We start from the raw sequence: 25188 nt of genomic DNA, 5'->3' as shown, positions 1-25188 counted from the left end.
GTCACCCAGCCCGCAGCTCTACAGATGTCTGTTAGAGAGGCGCCGCGTGCACGCGCCCAAGAGGATGCAACGCTCCGAGTGGAGTGCGCACGCACTCCCGGGGGACACGGCTCAACTCTGCTCGAATAAGCAAGTGAAATGGCCTCCACAATCCAGTGGGATAATCTTTGTTTCGATACGGCACTTCCCTGCTACTGACCGCCATAACAGACAAAGAGCTGCTCAGATGATTTAAAGTACTGAGTACGGTCCACATAGATGTGCAGAGCGCGAACTGGACAAAGTAAGGAAAGGGCTGGGTCTGCCTCCTCCGGGGGCAGCGCTTGCAGGTTTACTACCTGATCTCTAAAGGGAGTGGTAGGAACCTTGGGCACATAACCCAGGCGGGGTCTCAGGATAATGTGAGAGTAATCCGGCCCGAATTCCAGGCCGAGTCATTGACCGAAAATGCCTCCAGGTCCCCGACCCTCTTAATGGAGGCCAACGCGACAATCAGAGCAGTCTACAGGGACATAAATCTTAAAGATACTGATTCGAGTGGCTCAAAGGGATCTGTGTGCAAGCTCGTGAGAACGAGGGCGAGATCCCAAAAGGGCATGAGGTGGGAGGGAGTGTTGCCAGAGCACAACACAGATCTGGCAGGTTCGGGGGTCTTCTCTGCGAGAGACACACCATTCAGTGAATAGACTCCACTTCAGGGCGTAGGCACGCCTCGTGGAGGGGGCTCTAGCCTGAGTGATGGTATCAACCACCGCACTCGGTAGGTTACCTAAGTCTTCCTCGCGTCTAAGGACCACAAGTGGAGGTTCCAGAGATCGGGGCGAGGGTGCCAGATGGTGCCCTGTCCCTGAGAGAGTAGGTCCTCTCTCAAAGGGATCCGCCAGGGTAGGGCCATCGCGAGGAGGGAGAGCTCTGATATCCAGGTCCGGTTGGGCCAGAGAAGCGCAACTAGCAGAACCTGTTCCTCGTCCTCCCTGACCTTGCACAGTAACTGCACGAGCAGGCTCACTGGGGGAAACGCATACTTGCGCATGCCCCGAGGCCAGCTGTGGGCCAGTGCATCCGTGCCGAGAAAGCCCTCGGTCAGAGAACAAAACAACTGGCAATTGCTCTTTTAGGAAAAATGTGACTATATGCACCTCTCTGGAGGACCGGACCCAAAGAACGCCAGGCAAGGGAGAATCCCAGCTCGACCATCTGCTGCCGCGTATACCCACTCTGGACCGGGAGACACTCGTTCACTCGGAAGTAGCTGTAGTCAGCAAGAGGAACCCTCATCGACTCGATCAGAAAAGTCTCTGAAGCGAAAAGGATGGCGTCTGCTTGCTCCACGTGTGCTTATATGCTGGGTTAATTGGCAATGAAGCACACATGCGCAAGCTTACGCTGCCAATTCATTGGCATTCATTGGCCCGTTCCATACTCTTTCAGACAAACGGCTTCTGAACCGAATCCTCCCAATTCATGGATTTACCTAAAATCAAATCCACTAATAGCACCCGAAGGGGAACGCTAGTCATAGGAGATTCAATAATTAAGAATTTCAGGAGAAAATCTACAATGACATACTGCTTTCCTCATGCAACAGTTTCTCATGTAAATAAAGAACTTAAGGAAATTCTGAAAAAGCACAAGACTGCAAAACGGATTATTATTCAAGTGGGGAAGAATTATATTCGGAAGGAACAGTCAGAACTGCTCAAGAAAGATTTCTGTTAGATCTTGGAAACAGTTGAAGGATTAAAGTTCAGCCGTTCTTAAGTGGACCCTGCAAGAGGGACAAATATGTTTTCACAGCTTCTTGGTCTAAATGTATGGCTACAGAAAACATGTAACAAGAAAGGACTGAATTTCATTGACAACTTCAATCTCTTCTGGAACCAAAGACAGCTGTTTACATCAGACAGCCTTTATCCAAACAAACTTGGTGCAAAGGTGCTAAAGGACAATATTTTTTTCTCCCTCAATCATCCATCAGCTGTGTATGCCACTGAACTGAATTGCACACACACACCTAGCAAATGTCCGGATGACCACAGGACCTCAATTCAGCTCCTAAGTGGACTTGTGGCAGATGAATCACCCAAGGACAGTGATAATGCCACGCAGCCAAAACACACAATGTTGATAGAAACACTATCAGTTGCTTTCTGCTCAACAGCATCAAGTCTCGTCACTCAAAATTGATCCTCAGGAAAACATATTTCTGCAGCTAGAATCTCCAGATCCACAGCCTCTGTCACCGGACACGTTCTCATTGTCACCTTGCTCGCCCCTCTTGGGTTTTTCAAAAAAGATGGAGGAACTGGTATATGCTGGAACTAAACTTTCAGACTCCATTGCCGCAAGCCCCCAGTTAACAACCAAAAAGCGGCCTGCTCCACAACCACCTATGAGCTCACCTGGAAGAGCCCTCTGACTTTTGCCACACCGCCAGGGCCCAAACAACAACGCCCCATCTTCAGCTGGTGAACACAACAGCTCCCACTGATGTGTGTCGGGGGCCTGCTTAGATAACAGTGTCTTTATCAAATGTTTTCAGAACAAGCAGGAACCCAGTGTGTCTGTAGCTTTCTCTTAGCAGATATGTGTTGTGTTAAGTGACAGAAAACCAAAGACTTCTTTCAGCCGTAAAGCAAATAATTCAAATCTGGTGTCTATTAAATGTAGATCTGAGACTTCTGTAGAACATACGGCTAAAACTGTTAAGTTAGCACTTTTAAACATCAGATCACTCAACAATAAGTCACTTTTAGTCAATGATTTTATCAACCCAAATTGCCTTGATTTCATGCTTTTAAATAAAACTTGGCTAGATGACAGTTGTAGCGCAGCAGTTCTGAATGAAGCAGCTCCTTTAAACTTTGATTTTTTGAGTGTTTGCAGAGTTAATAGGAGAGGTGGAAGTATCGCTGCCCTGTTTAAAAATGTCTATGAGTGTAAACAAGTGTCATTTGGGGACTATTTGTCCTTTGAATATCTGAGTATAGCACTGAAAGGTGCTCCACGCATCTTACTGATCATTATCTACAGATCTCCAAAATATTCTCCAGCTTTTATTGATGATTTTACAGAGCTGTTATCAATAGTAACATCTGAATTTGATTATTTTAGTATTGCTGGGGATTTTAAAATTCATATTAATAATCCAGAAATCTATGCTGTAAAAGACCTGATGACTGTTTTTAGCACTTTTGATCTGACTCAGCATGTTCAAGGACCCACACACAATCGTGGACACACTCTTGATCTACTTATAACTAAGGGTTTACACATTTCATCGACTGTTGTTAAGGATGTGGAACTATCTGGTCATTTCTGTATTTTCTTTGATATATTGATTACTCCATCTATAAAGACAGATCTGTCTCTGTCAGAAAGAAAAGCATAAATGAGAACACTAGTGAGCAGTTGATGAAGGCCATATCGCTAGCACCAAGTATATCTGCAGATCTGCAAAGAAGCACTTTGAATTGCCACTGTGTATGAAATGTGTTATATAAATAAACTTGCCTTGCCTTACCTTACCTTACCTAGCTCGCTGTCAAGATTTCCTTGCATTACATCCCCTTGTTGATGCAGAAAATTTGGCCACACTTCATACTGTTTTATATGGAACAGCTCGTGACTGGTGGGAAGTTGTCAGAACAACTGTAGCCTCCCGGACTGAATTTAAGTCTGCTTTTCTGTCTGCCTTCCTCTCTGAGGAGTATAAAGAAGTGTTGGCTGATAGAGGTAGGACAAAAAAACAGAGAAAAAGAATCGATCAGAGACTTTGCATTTTCATATAGAGCTCTTTGTAAAAGGTGGAAGTCAAAATTAACAGAAATTAATTAGGTGAAAATTATTCTTAAAAATATTTAACCTTATCTTGCTAGCCAGCTACGTGGTCAAGTGAACACTGTTGAGGAACTGGTAAAATTAGGCCATCAGCTGGAGAAGAATTTTGCTCAGCAACAAAAATGTCAGGTACAGAAAAATCTCAAGTCACTTTAAATACCATCAAGAAACCCCTCTATTCCACCTCTAAAGAAGCCTCCTTATCAGTGATGGTGGTATAAGGGATATAATTCACCTGGAAATTGTCCTCATTTTTTTTTCTGCACAGTTTAACCAACACAGGAATCAGCATAGACCCAATAATGCCAAGCTGTTCAGTCAACCATTGAAGCCTAGTGGTCTACCTCATCACACCACTACACCCTCTGGGAACACCATGTCTATAGGAGTTATGCCTGAGACATGTTTAATATCAGAAGACTGCAGCTTTGTCAAAAAGTCACCTTCCATTCATTCGCCTGCAATTCCTCAGCAATTAATCGTTCCCATTACTATTGCTTCCTGGGTAGGGAAAGCAATCCTTGATACAGGAGCAAGTTACACCTTGCTTAACAAAAATCTATAGACTGAACTTGTCCCACAACCAATTTTGAAGCCATGGACCCTTGGACCTTTATATCTTGCCGATGGTAAAGATGAAGTCCTATTAGGATGGGTAACTTTGTCAATTATTCCTAATCATAAGTCTTTCCCAGTGCAAGTTGCAGTTCTCCCTTCTTAGCCCCTTGCATACTCTGTGATCTTAGGATTGGACTTCATCTTTTCCAGTGGGTTACAAATTAATGTGACAGACAGAAAGTATTCATTCAAGATGACCTCTGATGAAGAATATCTTTTCCAGCCAGGCCATGCAAGTGTTCCACACCAGTCGCCCCATCCAAAAAGGAGGCCCAGTCATCAAGATGTCCAAGAGAGCACCTCCCTTCTTAGTTCAATTCCTCCACCTTAAATGCAATCAATTCCACATGACAATATTAAGGATCAAGACCTCATAGACATTGCTGTAACTAGTGCTCATTTACCTATTGAGGGAAAACAAAGACTTCGTCAACTCCTAGAAACCAACTTTAAGGTGTGTACTCTCCGTGTGGGACGTACCAATGTTTTTCAGCATCAGGTTCACATCATTTATCCTATACCCATCAAGCAGCAGCCTTATCATCTTACTTCATCGAAGCAAACTGTTGTGAAAAAGCAGTTGAAAGAGATGTTGAAGGAAGGCATTTTGGAGCTGTCTTGCTCACCTTGGGCATCTCCCATTCTCCTAGTTCAAAAGAAAAATGGGAAAATGTGATTTTGTGTTGATTACAGGAAAGTAAATCGTATAAGAAAAAGTGACACCTACCCTCTTTCACACATGACTGACATAATTGAATCTTTGTCTAGAGCAGCTATTTTTTCATCCATAGGTCTCAACAGTGGTTACTGGCAGGTGACAATGGATCCTGCTAGCAAGCCCATGACTGCCTTTGTCACCCCGTCTGGTGGGTTATTATAGTTTAGAGTCATGTCCTTTGGATTAAAAAATGCTCCCGCAACTTTTCAAAGGCTGATGGAGAGTATTTTTGGAAAACTTAGAGGAAAAATTTGTTTCGTCTATATCCATTATATTATTGTCTACTTTCCATCTGTGGAACAACAATATGTGGACCTGCAAACAATTTTTTCACCGGTTGCAGAGAGCTGGCTTGACAATCAATCTTAAAAAAAGCTAATTTTGACTGCAAGAGTTGATGTTCCTTGGTCATCTAGTGAATATTCGTGGCATTTCTACGGACCCAACAAAATTGGAAGCCATAAAAGCCTACCGAGTACCTCGAAACATCAAGAAGGTCCAGCGTTTCCTTGGACTTGCCGGGTTGTACCACCAGGTTTGTCACAAAATTTTCTCAGATCGCAGAGGCCATTAATGCCTTGAAAAATAAAAAACACTAATTTCATTGAACATCAGATTGTCAGCATGCTTTTAACCAGCTCAAAACCTGTCCTACCTTTCCACCCATTTTTGCACATCCAAATATTGATTATCCCTTTACCGTCTATACAGATGCCAGCGACAGTGGCCTAGGTGCAGTCTTGACACAGCGGAAGGACCAAGACACTGAACAGGTGATGCTAGCAGAAAACTCACTAAAGCAGAAGCTAATTACTCTGACCGAGACAGAATGACTTGCCTTGGTATGGGCTCTAGACAGATGGCAGCACTATCTTGAGCCAAAGTTGTGACTGATCATTCTGCCTCACAATGGGTAATGAGCTCTACAAAAACCACCAACCGACTCATCAAATGGGCACTACGCCTCCAAAAATGTAATTTTATCAGAGTATAGAAAAGGCAGACTTAATACAGTGCCAGATGCTTTTTCCTGGATGTCAAGTGGACCCACATGCAACCTACTTACCATACAGGAGCAATTAGAAGAAGAAGAGTTGCCTATTTCTGCTGTGGATCTTTGGGAACACCAACGTGAAGATCCTGAAATTATAAAAATTCTTACAGAAACAGCTGAAATTAGGCAAGACACCAAACAGAAATTTGAGGTAATTGAAGATAAACTGTATCTCAAAACTCCTTTGACCTAAGAACAAATTCAGTACCGCATATTCTTACCCAAGAGTCTCATTTCTACAGTCATCCAACACTACTGTACCATTCGCATCCATTGAGTGGTCATGGAGATGTTTTCAAGATCTTTAAACGTCTGCAAAATCTAGTCTTCTTGCTGAACATGTAGACTGACATAAAGAACTATGTTAAATGCTGCAAAAAGTGTCAAATCTACAAACACAGCAATCAAAAACCAGCTGGAAAACCTTAACCAATTTGGACAACCCATCACAACAAAATGCTGGGAGTGGACCTTATTGGACCATAACCATGCAGCATCCCTCACCGCATCTGTTAGTCTGTGTTCTGTTGACTATTACTCAAGCTGGGTAGAATTGTTCCCCATCCGAAAAGCGAGTGCAGAAGTTGTGTCAACAATTGTCAAATAGGAGATTATTACCCGTTGGGGTGTCCCAGACTTAATCTTATCTGACAGAGGAACACAATTTGTATCATCTATCTTTAAAGAATTATGTTCCAACTGGAATATTTCCCAGAGACCAACGACCACTTACTACCCACAAACTAACATGTCTGAAAGAATTAACCATACTATAAAGTGTGTGATCTCCTCTTATGTGGAGGAAAACCTCAAAAAATGGGACCTCTACTTACCAGAGTTCTGGTTTGCAATAAACTCCTCCATCCAAGAATGCAATGGAATGTCTCCAGCAGAGTGACATTTAGGCAGAAAACTTCACAGACAGGCGAGCCAGTGGCGCAGTAGGTAGTGCTGTTGCCTCACAGCAAGAAGGAAGGTTGCTGGTTCGAGTCTTGGCCTAAGCAGTTGGTGTTTTTGTGTTGAGTTTGCATGTTCTTCCTGTGTTCACGTGGGTTTCCTCCGGGTGCTCCGGTTTCCCCCACAGTCCAAAGATATGCAGTACAGGTGAATTGGGTAGGCTGATATATATATATATATATATATATATATATATATATATATATATATATATATATATATATATATATATATAGTGCCGTCAATCGATTAAAAAAAATTAACTAATTAATCGCAACTTTTTTTAAAAATGTAGCGCGATTAATCACATTTAAAATACTGAAACTTGTAATTTTGGCTATTCAAATGTACAATTAATGTGAAAGCAAGACAAAAAACTATTTAAATTCAAAATATAATTGTTTATTAGAATTTTTGTTTAATTTGTTACATAGATTTCTTCATGTAAACAACATACCCACAATAAACCATCAAGATCCTGGCTTGACAGCCATATTTATTAAATAAATTAAAACACAGGCATGTTAATGACATTTAAATTTCAAAACAATCAATGCCAATACAGCAAACATTTATTTCTATAATGGATTCTAAGTGGACTGCAAAAAAATGCCAAAATACAGGCATTACAGATATGGAAAATGAAAAATTATAATAATAAACTATAGAATACAAAATGTTGCACTCATTGTAAAGTTTTATTGCTGTGAGTTGAGAACATTAATTATAGAGTAGAAACAATTTTGCTTAATCCTCCTTTACATTCATCCAGTTGCTAAGATTAGGAGTATCCAACAAGTGCCCAGAGACTCCCGGATGCCCGCAAATGAATGATAATTTCTCGCAAACCGGTCGTTAAATACATTGCAAACCTCTCTTCACCGCATCCCTCCTAGCTCTTCAGGTAGCCTATGTCGCGCGCAACTCACCCCCACCGTCCTTCAGGTTCATATATATATTCATATATATATATATATATATATATATATATATATATTCATATAGGTATATTCATATATATATGTATATATATATATATATATATATATATATATATATATATATATATATATATATATATATATATAGGAATGTGCGGAGCAGCTGGTATTTGTACCTGTATTTGTTGAGTGGGGAAAAGTATTTGTATTTATATTTCATTTGTATTCATATATATATATATATATATATATATATATATATATATATATATATATATATATATATATATTCATTCATATTCATTTATATATATTCATATATATATATATATTCATATATATATATATATATATATATATATATATATATATATATATATATATATATATATTCTCATTTATTCATATATATTCTAGTTTAATAAGAATATATTATCTTTATCCAGTACATCAGGACTCAGTAGCAGATTAAAACATTGAGAAAAAAACCCAAAACATGTTTGATCCATTAAGTTTGTCAAATTGTCAAAAAAAATTGGGGGGATAAATCAGGGGAGTTCAACTTTATTATTTATAAAGAGTTTAGAATCATGCAAATCTTTACTGATTAAATAAGTAGCATTATATACTTTATGCAAGCCTTTGTCATTATTTAAATGATGTAAGTCATGTAACAACAAAAGGTTAATTATTGCCATTGATGGTTCTATGTAGAACCATGGTACCTTCCTAAAATATAACACAACATTTTCTTTAATAAGCACAAAACAGTTTAATGGCATTACTGTGACAACCCCATTTTTTGAAACCTTTATTATTAATTTGTGGGGGGTGGGGGAGGCATATATCTATTAGATGTATATATTAGAAACATATATGTAATATCTCTATACAAAGCCTAAATCTACTCAAATTTAATCTACCAACATTAAATGAACCATGACTAAATGATAGTGTTATCAATAGATGCTGTTCAATGGGTCTCTACTGAGAAATATACTTTAAAGTAGAAGTCACGAATCTCGGTCCAGGAGGGCCGGTGTCCCTGCAGGGTTTAGCTCCAACTTGCCTCAACACACCTGCCTGGATGTTTCAAGCATACTTAGTAAGACCTTGATTAGCTTGTTCAGGTGTGTTTGATTAGGGTTGGAGCTAAAATCTGCAGGACACCGGCAATCCAGGGGCCTGTTTCAGCAAGGAGGTTCAAACAACTCAGAGTTTAAACTTGAACTCTGAGTTGATTTACCGAGAGATTCAAAACTCAGAGTTTTCGGTTTCAGAATAGCGGATCTGAGTTGGGTCAATCAACTTTGAGTAGACCAACTCAGAGTTAAGCGCGCACACCATGACTATAAAAAGGCATTATCAATGGAGCACAGATATTACGAGAGACCATGGCAACATTTAAAAAAAAAAAGAGATTACCATTTCTTTCCCCAGCTGAACTTGATCTGCTCATACAAAGTTATAGCAAATATGACTGTATATATTTAAAAAGAAGCAACCATCAGTGAAACAGAGACAGTTAGCGTGGGAAAACAGCTGCTCAGGTTAATGCGTAATTTTTAATTTAAAGAATTTAAACGTACAAGTATAATAAAATAAGTAATGTAATGTGTGACGTTTATACTTTTTTCTAAACTTTTATACACATTTATCAGTTTTAATAGATTTAACAGTGCACTTGTGTGTCTGCCTTTTTATTGATCAAGTGATAGATGTTGATATAACATTAAGCAGGTAAGCAGTGCGAAAAATAATTTTTAGACAGAATAATAATCCCATTAATCTAGTAACAGTACATGTCGAAGGTTAAATTAATTATTTATGAAAAAAAGGACAAGCCTCATACGTGACTTTGTTCTGTGTCTGACAAATGTAGGCAATAGCTGTGTTTCCATCAAAATATAGGCTATTACATAAATTTGTGCAGAACTGGAATAACGCCTAAAAGATGCAAATAAAGCAGCATTTTTATTCAACGAGTCAAAGAGAACTCAATCAACAATTCCTGATTAATTTGCGCCAAATATCAACAGTAAAAACAATTTACTGCAGTAGAAGAAGCTGCGTCAATGATTTTTTTAATTAATGTACTTGCGCCTCAGAAGACAATTGACTCACAATGAACACGTGGGGGCGTTTGAAGCCAGACACGGAGACTCTTGACACGCTCCTAACGGTCGGAGGTAATTAATAATATACACTAAAACTGAAACAGTTAAGGCATTTTAGAATGACTAAAACAACATTTAAGATGTTCTACAGTGTTCTCAGTCTGCTGGTTTGTCTATACACACACACACATTTTCATCATCATCTCTAACAAACCTTTTTTTAATGTACAAACTGTAATTTGTTAAGTGCACTTCGTAGTTTATGCGCATCTTTTCTTATCAGAAGTTTATCCTACTCAGTTATGCACATGTTTTATTATGCGTATTTTCAAAAGTTAAGTGCATCATAACGTTTCCATCAATCGTTTTTATGAGCATCTCCAAAATGAGCTCTAAAATAGGTGTGTGGAAACGTAAGGCTAAGGCAAGAAATATGCATCATCTTTAAAAAAGGGGAGGAGACCGACAAACTTGGCGTTTAGAGAATAAATTCTGCTCCCGACCAGGTTAGATTCACAGAGTAAGTTACCACGGTAACTGACTCTGAGTTAAAGTTACCTTTCTTTCAGAAACAGGCTTGACCTACCCTGATTTCTTGAGTTTAACAAACCTGCCATTTTGAAACGGAAAACCCAGAGTTTCTCTCATTTCAGGGTTAAAATACTGAGTTTTCACTTAACCTCCTTTCTGAAACAGGCCCCAGGAACAAGTTTGGTGACCACTGCATTAAAGAGATACTGGATATTTTTAACACCCCATCTGAAGTATCAAATGTTTTGCAGGTTGTTGAACTGACTAGACAAGGTCATCAGTCAATTTTGTGAGACAGTTAAAGTCAGCAGGTGGTCTTTAATGTCTACTGAAGTGTTCAAAACCAGTCCCACCATTAAACAAACGCCTACAAGCAGTACTTGCGTGTCAAATGTTTCCTTGTTTTACAGATGAACATCTGCAGAATTTCCCAAGCTGCTGGAAAGCTCAATGCTATCATTATTTTTTTAGGTAGGAAGGAAATATGGATTGAGCTACAAGCAGCAATTAAGGAACCAAGCAATCTAGAAGCAGAATAGTCAAAGTTTTTGAGTGGCTTTTACCATGAAGCCTGTGGTTATTATTTTTACCAAAAAACTAGAAACTACCAAAAACGAAAACTACAATTAACTTATAATTACTTTAAAAAAAAAACAAAAAACATGTTTATTTAAAAAAAAGAAAAAAAAGAGAAAAAAGAAAACAGAACTGAAACTGCATTGTATACATACCAAACTGACTGAAATGAAGTAAAATTATAGCAAAAATCTTTTCATCTTTGTAAATGTATTTAAAAGTAAATCTGTTTGCTTCACACTGCTAGGTGACCATGCTGCACCTTAAAGTTTGTAATCCTGATGCCACTGGCCAGATCCTTCAGTCTTCCTCGCTGTTGCTTCCATGGGGTAAATCAAGGGCTTAAATGAGTGGATCTGGCAAAACGTAGGTTTTTCATAACAGAAAGTCGTAATGGAATTTAAATAAGTAAATCATGCTTCAGTTGGGTTGCAAAACATAAAAAAAAATTCAGAACACAGTGATGTTCCCATGTCCAAACATGGGAAGATTGTCAAAAAAGATCCAGTTCGTGTTAACTTCACATCACTACGATTTAATCTTAGAACAGCTTTACACACATATTTTACCTAAGGCTGCTATCTTGTGGGCTGTTGTATTTGAATTTGAGGATTGGTAGATGGTAACGGTAGACTGTAGTATTTTTGTGTCAAATAAATGTAGCTCATCTTTGAGGTTTTTTTTTTTTTTTTTGAGTTGCTATTATAAAATATTTATTTGGATAATTTTGTATCTTTACACCATTAAATCCTAATTTACAAAAAAAAAAAAAAAAAAAAAAAAAAGATTAGTACTAAAAATAACCACTAAACTAAAACTAAGCAATTTTAAAATATAAAAACTAATAAAAACCAGTAAGAGTTTAAAAACAAAAAATTCAAAATTAAATAAAAGCTAAAACTAATGAAAAATACAAAAAGCTATTATAAGCTTGAGTCAGACTAACCGACTAGCCTGTTAATTTTCAGTTTAGTTAGCACCAATCCTGTGTTTTAGGTATCATGAAGGTATGGAAAAGTGGGAACAGGCATCAGAGCAACTGGCAAAACAAAGATTAGAAGCATAATAGCTGAAACCTCATATATTCAATTACTTGTAATGTGTCAACTGGTTAATGCATTTGACCAATTAGTCAATTAAGTTTGGTGTCAATGTTGCAGATATACAACCTCAGATGCAGTTTTTTTATCATACTAGCACATTTGTCTGTGCAGTAAAGAAAAGAAAAGAAAAGAAAAAAAACACCTTCACTATTAACACAAATTCTACAACGTTTTGCCAGCATGGTCTGTAGATGAAAATAGGGCCAGCAGTCTAGGGGTTTGCAAAATGTTTTTGAACAAAATCACCATGCCATACAATACAAATAAGGTAGACAGATGATTATATGAAAGAAAAAGAGAGGGAGACATACTGTACAAACTAAAACAAAACCTCTTTACTAATTTGCCAACAAAAAAATTCAAATTCATCTATCCATATCATTATATGCACATAACATATTAAAAATAAAAGTTTGTGTTTAGTGTTCACATAACATATAACGATGTTTGACAAGTTTGTACACACCTTATTGGCAACTCCTGATAAAGCCGAAGAAAAGTGATTGAACATATAAACATATAATTTGACATAGGTTGCATCTATATCAACGTGACAGCATGTAGGATGGTTGTGCCATGATGAGTGTGAGAGCAATATCTCTAGGTACTACTTTGAGGAAAAATACCAAAACAGTTTTGCACAGCTCTGTATATAACACTTTCAGACACTAAAACTGTAAGTAAAGGTGCTTTACCACTGCATTTTATGACACAATTTGTTTTAGTACAGCTCACTTTTGGGTGTTTTTCCACTGCGTTCCATATATATTCATTTGTTCCCAAACCCCTCCTTAGCGTGATGCAAATCTGTGCTGATTGGTCCGATGACATAGTCTGTTGTGATTGTTCAACTGCGTTCAGCCGAGACAGAGAGTATATGTGAGCCCAATGCAGGAGTGCATTAAAGCAATGCAGTCAAACACCTGCCTATTGCTTTATTCTTAACCATAAGAAAAAACAGTGACACACATTCAGTATTAATACACACAGTGGCAAAAGCTGAACTATTTTAAAACTTGACGGCCACACGTGTAAAAGCAGCTAATGGTGGCCATAGCAATGACAAATGAAAGAGAATTGCGAGCTCAAAGGCATTTAAATCTGTAAACAAATCAGCAAATGTTGTGTTTTCAATATGGTTTAGACGCGATATGAGTATTTCAAAAATCAAATGAAATGCATAATTTGCAAGCTAAAGAAAACAAGGAAGAAATCTTTTTAATCTTCATTATTTACTGTAGTAAAGTTCGTTGCTGTGTGAAGAAGAAGAGAGGGTCGGCGATTCAGCTAAGCAAAATGTTTTATTATTTTTTTAAATGGCACCACATGGAAGGTGTATGCTTGTGGGTGTGCTCTTTCTTCTCTCAATTGCTCCTCCCATTCACCTTAAGAAGGGAGTCTTTCTGGCCCAGTCACTAGAAAGACAGGTGTTATTTATCATTTCTGATTGACCTGCTGATTAGCTGCCAGGCTCTGAGCATGCTCTTCCCCCTTATTGGGCGTTTGATCAAGCTCACCTCTCCACATACCCCCACCGCCCGCCTCAGACCAGGGTGCCTCTTGCTGAGTTTGTGGATAATGTACAGCACCGGCTGTTCCACTCCCGCCACCTCCTGTGAGAGAACTGCCCCAGTCGCCGACCAGACGCATCCATCTGTAAAACAAAGGGGAGAGCAAAGTCAAGAGTGTGCAATAGTGGCCCCCCGCAGAGTATAGACTTTAACTTCGAGAAGGCCTGTTGGCATTGCTCCGACCATTGGACGATATCTGATCCCCTCTTTTTAGTGAGATCAGTCAATGAGCTGACAAGGGCTGAAAAATTAGAGACAAAAGGCCTATAATATCCCGCCAGTCCCAATAACCGTCTTATCTTTTTTATGGTCTTAGGTCTCGGACAGGTTGCAATAGTTGCAGTCTTATCAATTTGGGGCTTCACCTGCCTGTGACCCAAGTGAAAGTCCAGATACCTTACCTCCACTTGCCCAATTGCACACTTCTGTGGGTTGGCCGTGTGCCCGGCCCATCTCAGCGCTGACAATACCACCCTCAGATGTTGCATATGCCACTGCCAGTCATTACTGGAAATGATGATGTCATCTAAATAAGCAGCAGCATATGCTGCGTGAGGGCAAAGTATTTTATCCATCAGATGCTGAAATGTCGCCGGTGCCCCAAACAGCCCGAACGGAAGTGTCACAAATTGGTGTAAATCCATAGGCGTATTGAAAGCTGTTTTTTTTTTTTTTTTTTGCGGGATATTGGAGTTAAGGGAATCTGCCAAAATCCCTTTTTTAAATCTAATGTCGAGTGATACCGAGCAGCACCTAACTGGTCAAGCAACTCGTCAATACGCGGCATTGGATAGGCGTCAAACTTCGACACAGCATTTACCTTGCGATAATCCACACAGAACCGGACCAAGCCGTCAGTCTAGGGTACCAAGACAATCGGGCTGGTCCAGTCACTGTGGGATTCTTCTACTACACCCACTCAACAAATTACTTAATTCTTCCTTGTGTTCAGGTAGGTGATACGGCCGGGTCCTAACGACCATGCCCGGTTCGGTCTTGGTATGGTGCGGAATCAGGTTAATACGACCGAGCAGGGGTGAGAACACAGAGTATTCCCGTTGGAGGTGCCGGATGTTGAGGAGCTGGCTCGCTGAGAGATAATCGCCCCTGGTGACCAGAGCGCTCGGCCGTTCCTGGCTGGGGCTCTCTGGCCTCAGGGCATCCTCGTTAGTAACAAGCGTAGCCAGCGCCACTTCCTCCAGCTCCCTCCATTGCGTCAGCAGATTAACTTGATACATCTGACGTGAATCCACCCTGTCCAAACGAACCACCTCGTAACCGAGATCACCGACTTGTCATGTGACTACAAACAGCCCTTGCCATTGAGTAATTTAGAGCTGGAAGTGGGAAACAGTACAAGGACTTTATCTTCCTATGAAAATTTACGTAGTGTAGTGCCCTTGTCACGTCGTCAACGTTAGTCATCCTGGGCCTTGAGCAAATTCTCCATACAGAGCAACCCCAGTGTGTGGAGTTCTGCTCTAAGGTCCAGAATATACTGAATTAAATTTTTACTCTACTCGTTCTCCCAAGCCTCTCTAACAACATCCAAAACTTTGGAACCGGTATGCACCGGATCAAATCAGCATATGAATTTCGGTGCCTTATTTCGGTGCTGCAACAAGAACGTAAAGCAGGTTGCACATTAGAAGCGCCACACAGCGCCATGAATTTGCAAGTCAGCGGCTGTCCGCGGCACCCAGGCACAACTCATGACTGTTTATACTGTATTTCTGCCATGCCACAGAGCACCATCTGAATAATTTCATTTTAAATAACATGCGAATGTTCAATTCAATTCAATTCAGCTTTATTTGTATAGCGCTTTTACAATGTAGATTGTGTCAAAGCAGCTTCACATAAATGGTCATAGTAACTGGAACAGTGTGGTTCAGGTTTTAGTGTTTAAGTTCAGTTCAGTTCAGTTTAGCTCAGTTCAGTGTGATTTAATCATTACTGAGAGTCCAAACACTGAAGAGCCAATTCATCGATGCGTAGCTCTACCAATCCTAAACCATGCGAGGCAGTGGCGACAGCGGAGAGGGAAAAAAAACTTCACCTGATGGGAGTGAAGAAGAAAAACCTTGAGGGAACCAGACTCAGTTGGGCACGACCATTTTAATTTCTCCGCTGGCCAAAAGTCTTGTGCAGAGCTTCATTCGCCGTGGTTTAGGCTGGAAGATGGCCTCAGCGAAGACTCGTCTGTCCCTGGAGCGCCGCTGGAATCAGACTCATGTTCTCCACTCCCCACGACCATCAGCGCAGCAGCAGCTCAGGATATGGCCTGGTCCCGGATATGGAGTCCTTGGGATCATCACGTCGCTGGTCTTGGATCCAATCAATGACTCCGCATAATCTGAGGACCTCGGGATGAGTATCCCCAGGTGAAAATAGAGAATAAAGAGAATAATTAGCGTAGCTGCTGTTCATAGTGTATATAAGCAAGATGCAGAAGCCTGTGTGGAACCCGCTAGGTGATGCATTGAGTGTATGCTTTACTAAACAGATAGGTCTTTAATCTAGTTTTGAACTGGGAGAGTGTGTCTGAGCCTCGGACGTTATCAGGAAGGCTATTCCAGAGTGTAGGAGCCATGAAAGAGAAGGCTCGACCTCCTTTACTTGATTTTGCTATTCTAGGTACTACCAGAAGCCCTGAATTTTGAGATCTTAAAGAGCGAGTTGGTTTGTAGCGAGACAGAAGGTTGGTTAGATAAACAGGAGCTAGATTATTTAGAGCTTTATAGGTGAGAAGTAATATTTTAAATTCAATACGAAACTTAACAGGCAGCCAGTGTAAGGAGGATAAAATTGGGGTTATATGATCATATTTTCTAGACCTGGTCAGAACTCTGGCTGCTGCATTTTGTACTAATTGAAGTTAGTTAATAGAGGATGCTGGGCAGCCAGCAAATAGAGCATTACAGTAATCCAGTCTCGAAGTCATAAAAGCATGGACTAGCTTTTCTGCATCTGAGATGGATAGCATATTTCGTAATTTAGCGATATTTCTCAGATGAAAGAAGGCAGTTTTTGTGACATGGGATATATGGTTTTTAAAAGTTAGATTGCTGTCTAATATGACACCCAGATCTTTTATAGTAGAGCTAAAACTAACTTTGTATCCCTCTTATTGTAAATTGAGTTGCGAGATCTGCTGTGTGCAAGATTTAGGCCCAATAAGTAATAATTCTGTTTTGTCGGAGTTTAAGAGAAGAAAATTGTTGGTCATCCAGTCTTTGATGTCTTTGATACACTCAGTTAGTTTAGAAAGTTCAGACGTCTCGTCAGGTTTAGTTGAAATATATAATTGAGTATCATCTGCATAGCAGTGAAAGCTGATCCCATGTCTTCTAATAATGTCTCCCAGAGGTAGCATGTAAATTGTAAACAGTAAAGGGCCTAAAACTGATCCTTGAGGCACCCCATACTTTACTGGGCTGACTTGTGAAGGCTGTCCATTAATATTCACAAACTGGTAGCGGTCAGTTAAGTATGACTTAAACCATTGTAGAGCCTGTCCCTGGACACCTGTAGACTTTGACCACAATATCCTCATAAATCGCTTAATGGTATCAAATGCCGCACTAAGATCGAGTAAAACTAATAGCGAGACGCACCCTCGGTCAGCAGCTAAGAGTAAATCATTGGTTATTTTCACTAAGGCGGTTTCTGTACTGTGGTGAGCCCTGAAACCTGACTGAAACACTTCAAAAATATTGTTCGTCTGCAGAAAAGAGCATAATTGAGTGGAAACAACTTTTTCTAGTATTTTAGACATAAATGGAAGATTTGAAATAGGTCTATAGTTAGCTAAGTTGTTGGTGTCTAGTTGCGGTTTCTTAATAATAGGCTTAATAACAGCTAGCTTGTAAGAGTTTGGAACATGGCCTATAGATAAAGAAGAGTTGATAATGTTAAGAAGAGGTTCTCCTATAGCAGGTAGCAGCTCTTTCAGTAATTTTGTTGGAATTGAGTCCAGCATACACGTAGCTGGTTTAGAGCTATTTATAATTTTCACTAACTCTTCATGTTCTATGATTTTGAAGCAGTGTAGGTTATTATTATGATTCAATTAAATATTTACAGGATTTGGAGTATAAGCCGGTGCAGAAAGTTTGGCATCTCCTATTTTCTGTCTAAAGCCTTCTATTTTATTACTGAAAAAATTCATAAAGTCATCACTACTAATTTGCGGTGGAGTAGTTTGTTCCAAGGATGACCGATTATTTGCTAATTTAGAGATGGTGTTAAACAAAAATCTAGGATTGTTATGATTATTTTCTATCAGTTTGCGCAGGTGCTCGGTCCTGGCAGATTTTAGAGCCCTCCTATAGCTGGACATACTGTCTTTGTACGCAATTCTAAAGACCTCTAAATTAGTTTTTTTCCATTTACGTTCCAGGGCGCGGGTTGCTGTTTTGAGCGCACGAGTATGACTATTATACCATAGTATAGTTTTAATCTCTCTAGCCTTTTTTAATTTGATGGGTGCCACATTATTTAGTGTGCTAGTAAAGATGGCATCCATACTGCTGGTTACTACATCAAGATCATTTGAGTTTGCGGGTGCATTACGAAATAGAGAGAGATCAGGTAAGTTATTTATAAATTCATCTTTAGTTGACGGAACAATAGTTCTACTAGGGCGGAGTATTGGAGCGGGTTTGCTGATTTCAGGTAAACACAGCTTATATAGTAAGAGGTAGTGATCTGTAATATCATCACTTTGTGGTATAATGTCTACGTCAATAACCTTGATTCCATAAGACAGAATTAGATCTAATGTATGCTTTAAGCGATGGGTTGGACCCACAACGTTTTGCTTTATCCCAAGAGAGTGTATTAAATCCATAAACGCGAGCCCTAATGTATCATTAGCGTCATCTATGTGGATGTTAAAGTCACCTACATTTAGCATTTTATCAGTTTTGACAAGTAAGTCAGAAATAAAATCAGAAAATTCTTTTAGAAATTTGACATAGGGTCCTGGGGGTCTATATATGGTGATTAAAGCGAGAGATAACATAGGTTTTTGCATAGTATCTGGAAGCTGAACATTAAGCGATAATATTTCAAAGGAGCTAAACATAAGTCCGTTTCTCTGTTTAATATTAAGGAAATCACTAAAGATTGATGCAACTCCACCACCATGACCAGTTTGACGAGCCTCATGTTTATATAAGAATCCTGGAAGAGTTGCTTTATTTAAGCTAATATAGTTATTTTGTTTCAGCCAGGTTTCAGTGAGACAGAGTGCATTAAGATCGTTTTCTGTTATTATTTCATTAATGATAAGTGCTTTAGGTGCAAGTGACCAGGGGCCTCATGTATCAACGCTGCGTACGCACAAAAAACTTTGCGTACGCCAGGTTTCACGCTCAGAATCGCTCACGTTTGGATTTACTAACAATGAACTGAACGTGGGAATTTGCGCAGGTTCACGGCAGCTTTCTGGCAGGCGTACGCACATTTTTTGTGCGTGTCTGTTTTATTTCCATTGGCGACTCCTAGAGGCAGTTGTGTTAAATTCTTCTCTACAAAGTGTCTGATCCTTGCAATGGCGTCTGTATGAGACGGGTTCATATAGTAGGTATGTAAGATTTCCATACCATACAGTTGACCAGCTAAACATTAAAGCACAATTTGCAGCGGTCGCCTGTTTTCCCAATGTAATCTGAGCTATCTACTGCACGCACATTGCTATAAAGACACTATGTGAAGATAAATTTGCATGCGTGAATCAGAAACATTTCCATTCAATAAATGTGCAAATAAAATATGATGCACAAACTTATTGATGATTCCTACTTGTCTTTCTCGTGATAAATAGTGGGCAAAATCTGATATGTAGCGGGGAAAAAAAGAAGAAGGAATTCATCAGACGCTGGATTCGAACCGAGTTTATGCTCGAACGTGTCAGAACATGATCATATGCTTCTTATGAGGTGCGCCACTGAGACTGCAAAGGGTACTACAACATTTTACAGATATAAACCACACTATTTCTTTTTTAAATGCATTCAGTGCGATGTTCAGACCCAACTGTGTTAACCGTATCAGCTAAACTCTCCCACTCTATTTTTTTTCTTTTGTTGTTAATTCCGCCGAACAAACTTGCAAATAACACCGCTTTTCTCCGGTCTACCTCCGAAAGCAGCACCTCCATTTCACATTCTGTTCAAAGTTTCTCTTTTTGCTTGCTTTTGCCATTGCTTTTTCGTTGGGTTTTGACATTAGCATAGTCATTAGCATATTCATACGGGGGAGGAGGCAGGGAGGGGTTTTGTGCTCGTGCATGTTGCGCTCAGTTTCACGTTCATTCGGATGTACAAAAGAATATGCGTGAGACTCGGCGTACGCAGTGTTTCATACATCTGAATTTTTTTCTGCGTACGCACATTTACAGCTTTGTGCGTACGCAATGTTTTAGTAAGATTTCCACGCAAGTCTTCGTACATGAGGCCCCTGATGTTTAGGAGACCAAGTTTTACGAAATTTGTATTTTCACTTTCAACTGGTTTTTCTGGTTTGATTCTTACTAGATTTTTTCTGGAGCACACAGTACGTTTATTTCTTAATCTAATAATACGAGGAACAGACACAGTCTCTATAGGATTTGCCAGATATGCGTTACTGATGTTTAAGTGGGGTGAACAAGAGTCTAGGTGGCTATAATGTGAATTTTGTGAATTTTTACCTGCTAGTCAGATGGTGCGAAGTAATCTGGAGATGTTGTCCGACAGGAGTTCAGCTCCGGCTCGACTGGGGTGCAGGCCGTCAGGACGGAAGAGCCTAGGACGCTCCCAGAAAAGATTCCACTTATTAGCAAAGAGCAATTTCTGTTCTTTACACCATGTTATTAGCCATTCATTCAGAGCTAAAAGTCTACTGAACCTTTCATTTCCTCGGCGGTGGGTAGGAAGCGGCCCAGAAACGATGATCTGCGTGGCGGGCGAGGTGCGTCGAACCGTCTCGATCAGGCTCCTGAAGTCCTTCTTCAGGATCTCCGACTGCCGGAGCCCGGTGTCGTTTGTCCCCACGTGGAGGACAAGGGCACCAGGGCTCTTGGCAGCGCCCAGGATGGTTAGAATCTGTGTAGAAATATTTCTCACACGGGCACCAGGAAAGCAGAAAGTACATACTTTATTACCTTTTGAGGAGGCGGCACGGACGTGACGAACGATCGAGTCACCGATGATGGCCACATCGGGACCCGACTCGCGGAGAGGGGAAAAGCGGTTCTCCGTGGAGATCTCGAACACGGGAGGAGACGTTCTGTCCCGAGTTCTGGGAAGCACCTTGCGCGGCTGCACCCAGGCGCCGTGGTAGCCGGGTGTCGGCGTGAACGACGCCTGGCTGAGCCGCGCCCCGGGTGCGCTGGGCCTGGACAGAGAAGGACGCGGGGTTGAGGAAGAGGGAATGATGTGGTTGTAATTACCACGTACCTTAGATGATGAGACGGCCTTAGCATTAGGTACAACAAGGAGTTGTTCCCGTAGCCTCGACCGTCTCACCAGAAGCGCAAGGATCTGGGACTCCACTTCTTCCAGCTCCAGCTCCAACGCCTCCATCGATGCTTCTCCTGCACACAAGGACAGAGACGGAAGCGACATTTTACGGGGTAAAGAGCAAAGCCAGTAAGTCAAAAGTGTATGGTATAAGAGGTCGGTAGCTTTAGCTGACCAGCGGCGCTAGCAGGCTAAAGCTACAAACAACAGGCGGATGCTCGAGGGACAGACCATTTTTAAGGCAGTTTTGTTTGTATAAATGTATTAAGGGTTTGGTCACCCTAAGTAGGAGAGACAAATACTTAGCGAATGAGGAAGAATTTTATGATTAAGATTTAAATTGCGAGTAAATAGCAAGTCCAAACTTCAAGCACACGCAGTATGCGACCGAACGGAGACAGTGACGCCAGTGATGTGCACGTCTGGTGTGTGATACTATCAACTGAAGGCAAAGCGCGCAGTACGGCACATGCGGTGAGTGACTCACTTCATCAACGCGCATGAACGCGTTCATCTAATTTGCTTAAACTAAGCATTCTACAGTATGGCTATATTTTTCAAGCAAGGATTCTGACACACCAACATGCAGCAGATGTTTTACAAAAGTTACGTGTAAGGGAGAAACACGTCAACTTATAAAATGTGAGGGCTCATGGAATCTACTTAAAGGTGAGGAATGGACTGTCTTTGACAGCTTGTGACATCATCTGACACATTATCCGAGTATGTTTACATGGACACCAATACTCTGATTTTAATATGTTTAAGACAGTACTCTGATCACGTGTCTACTAAGTAAACAGTGATTTTTGATTATCCTAAAGGACCACAGGAACAAACTGCGGAGTAAATGTTAGGCTTGTGACACAATGATATTACTGATCTATGTGGTATAACATGTAATTGGGAATCATGAATGTAACATTCAAAAAGCAGCTCATGTAAACACCTGATATATATATGCACAGTTTTGACAACGGTACCAGCACCGCTATCGAAAAAAACCCAAATGATGCTCAACCCAAGTCTTGAAGCAGGCTTTGGTGGATGGAGGATTGGTTACACCCTGAATCTACAAAAGCTTGATATGTACCCCCTTTTATACTCACTGGTATCCGGTATAGCCCGTTGCCACCCAGGATGCAAATCAGAGCACTCACAACCTTCATGGAGCAGACTTTTGGTGCGCTATCCTCGTCCTCATCCCTCGTCCACTATACCCCCGTGGCCAGCAGGACCAACCGATTGAACCGGAGAGAGATCTGTCACTGTCTGGGTAACCGCCAGGGGTCATGGCTCCACCCTGCTCCTCTTGGGACACTCGGCAGATCCGCCTCGGTGCACCGCCGTCCGGGTGCTGGTGTAAGCAGTCCCCACAGTCCAGGCCTGGGTACAGGAGGAGAGAGAGAGGAGGAGAAGAGAGAGAGGTTATTTTGCCGACCCTGGACCTTGCCACCAGGTGATCCTCCATCAGCCGAATGGCCGTCTCCAGATCATCTGGCCGGTGGCACTGAACCCACTCCAATGTTCGGGAGGGAAGGCGGGTGAGGAACTGTTCTAGTACCACGGCATCCACCAGCTGGACGGTGGTCTGGCAATCCTGCACCAGCCATCTGCAGCAGATGTCACGGTGCTGCTGGGTGAATATGAAAGGGCGGCCGCTTTCAGTCAGGATCAGCGACTGGAAGCACTGACGTTGCTCCTCCGAATTGCGGCCGGCCCGCTGAAGAATGGCTCACTTCAGGCGAGCATACTCCAGGAGATTCTGGTTCAGTAGCTGCTGTGCGATGATCTGAGCTTCTCCCGAGAGCAGCGGGATGACTCGTAATGGCCACTCGGCCCGCGGCCAGCCACACCCCTCCACCATCTTCTCGAATAGATCGAGGAACACTTCCGGGTCATCCTCCACCGACATTTTCTGGAAAGTGATGGGAGGGTGGGCACAGTTGTCGGAGCGGGCCGGATCTCCTGGGACAGCAGACTCCGGATTAGCTTGCGGTTCTCCTGCTGGGTCTCCACGAGGACTTGAAACCGCTGATCTGGTCTTGCTTCAACTACACCTGCGCATGATGTTGTTGTTTGTGGAGAACCGTGAGCGTCTGGATAACTTCCGCACATGGACTAGTAGACGGAGTATACATTCTGGCAGCGAGGTTTCTTCTTCTTCTGGGGTTTCAGCACCACTGTACTAAAGTTTGTTGTTGTGGGAAGAAGAAGACGGGGTCGGCGATTCAGCTAAGCAAAATGTTATATTATGTTTTCAAATGGCACCACACGTGAATCTGTATGCGTGTGTGCTCTCTCTTCTCTCGACTGCTCCTCCCATTTTCCGTAAGAGTCTCTCCGGCCCAATCACTTGAAAGACAGGTGTTATTTATCATTTCTGATTGACCTGCTGATTAGCCACCGGACTCCGAGCATGCTCTCCCCCTTATTGGGTGTTCGATCAAGCTCACCACTCCACATTTACACTTTTGAAATAAAGCAAGGAACTGGTCCTTGAACTGTGTACTGTAAAGTTCCTGTCAAGCTCTGGCAAGTCCCAAAAATCAATAGTCCTTTCTTTAAGAAATGTCAGATGATTATCTCGTTGTGTGCGCGTGTAGATGGCTAAAAGTACTCGTCAGAAAAATGACTGGAACACAGCACAACCATTGACTCATCACAGCCTAATCTTTGCGTAGGGAAAATAACGCTAACTTTCCCTCTTCAGAGCAGAGCTCTGCTACAGTGTTTGTCTTCCTCTGTTTCTATCGACAGTGTTTGCTGGCGGGGCATACCGGGTCTGCACATGCATCAAATAGGAGGGGCTTAAGTTCTGTATCAACATCACACCGGCATGGCTAGAGAATAGTTACCGTGGCGATTCATTTGAATTACTCTGAGTTGACTCTTTTATAGATAAATTAATAGTTTTAAACACGGTGCAATTTCAGATTTAAGCCTTAGCTGGATATTTCACTTCACTTAGAGCTGTGTTACACAGTGCATGGACAGTAATTTTCAAAAACCCATAATAGGGGCTCTTTAAGCTCATTTTAAATTAGTTTAATCAAGCATCAAAAATCTTAGTAGATTTTTTTAGAATAGAAGCTGGATCTTTTTTTTACAAGATCAGGTACTAGATCAGGTGAGATTCCAAGTGAGCCATACCATTACCAAAATGTGATACACACTGCTGATCTGAGAGAATCATTTCACAATATTAACTTACTATTTATTCAATCTTGTATACGAATCTATATAATTTGCACTGCAATTGGGCTCTATACTAGAGTCATTTAAAAAAAAAATGCAGCTTGTCACACCATTTTCTGATACTTTTTATGTTTTATTATTTACTTATTTTTATTACATTTTTCTTGTCTGAAAATAAAGTTTTTGGTAAATGGTGACTTAATTGACATTTCTGTGGAACTAATTATTCATATACAAAAAAAAAAAAGAGGTCTTCAATAGGACTTGTTAACATTTAGAATTCATCAAATAAATTCTTGTTTGCTCAAAGATGTAAATCAATGCCAAGCTCACCGTTTTCAGAGAAGTGTGTGGAAAGGATTGACCAATCAAACATTGTCCTTTTGAAGGCTTTTAAAACAAAGACGGATACAATAAGTGCTTGTGCACAAGACACATTATTATGCTTCTAGTTGA

At 40.9% G+C, this 25188-nt stretch overlaps 1 protein-coding gene across 5 annotated transcripts; it reads right to left on the bottom strand.

Moving 5' to 3' along the window:
- Positions 1-12768: 12768 nt before the first annotated feature.
- LOC147840817 (uncharacterized) lies at positions 12769-24961 on the bottom strand. 5 transcript variants are annotated; one of them, XR_015507392.1, is made up of 3 exons: positions 16086-19041; positions 13973-14109; positions 12769-13870 (listed from the first exon to the last, which is right to left on the bottom strand). XR_015507392.1 is itself a non-coding variant. In XM_087281402.1 (2 exons), the coding sequence occupies exon 1, from the start codon at positions 21637-21639 to the stop codon at positions 20731-20733; it is 909 nt and encodes a 302-aa protein (XP_087137528.1). In that variant the 5' UTR covers positions 21640-24961; the 3' UTR covers positions 12769-14109; positions 20724-20730. The 5 variants fall into 5 exon arrangements, 3 of the variants coding, with proteins under 3 accessions (XP_087137528.1, XP_087137527.1, XP_087137529.1); XR_015507391.1 differs by lacking the exon at positions 16086-19041 and adding an exon at positions 20724-24961 and having other exon boundaries at positions 13741-13870; XM_087281402.1 differs by lacking the exon at positions 16086-19041 and adding an exon at positions 20724-24961 and having other exon boundaries at positions 12769-14109.
- Between the last annotated feature and the right edge of the window lie 227 nt (positions 24962-25188).

Source organism: Danio rerio, chromosome 14, assembly GCF_052040795.2.
Source record: "Danio rerio strain M-AB ecotype USA chromosome 14, GRCz13ab, whole genome shotgun sequence".
NCBI lineage: Eukaryota > Metazoa > Chordata > Actinopteri > Cypriniformes > Danionidae > Danio > Danio rerio.
This window is presented reverse-complemented; position numbering and strand designations above follow the sequence as displayed.

Bases quoted from the DNA above. Each gene is read 5' to 3' on its own strand.
- LOC147840817 (XM_087281402.1), bottom strand. From the start codon at position 21,639: ATGTCGCTTCCGTCTCTGTCCTTGTGTGCAGGAGAAGCATCGATGGAG.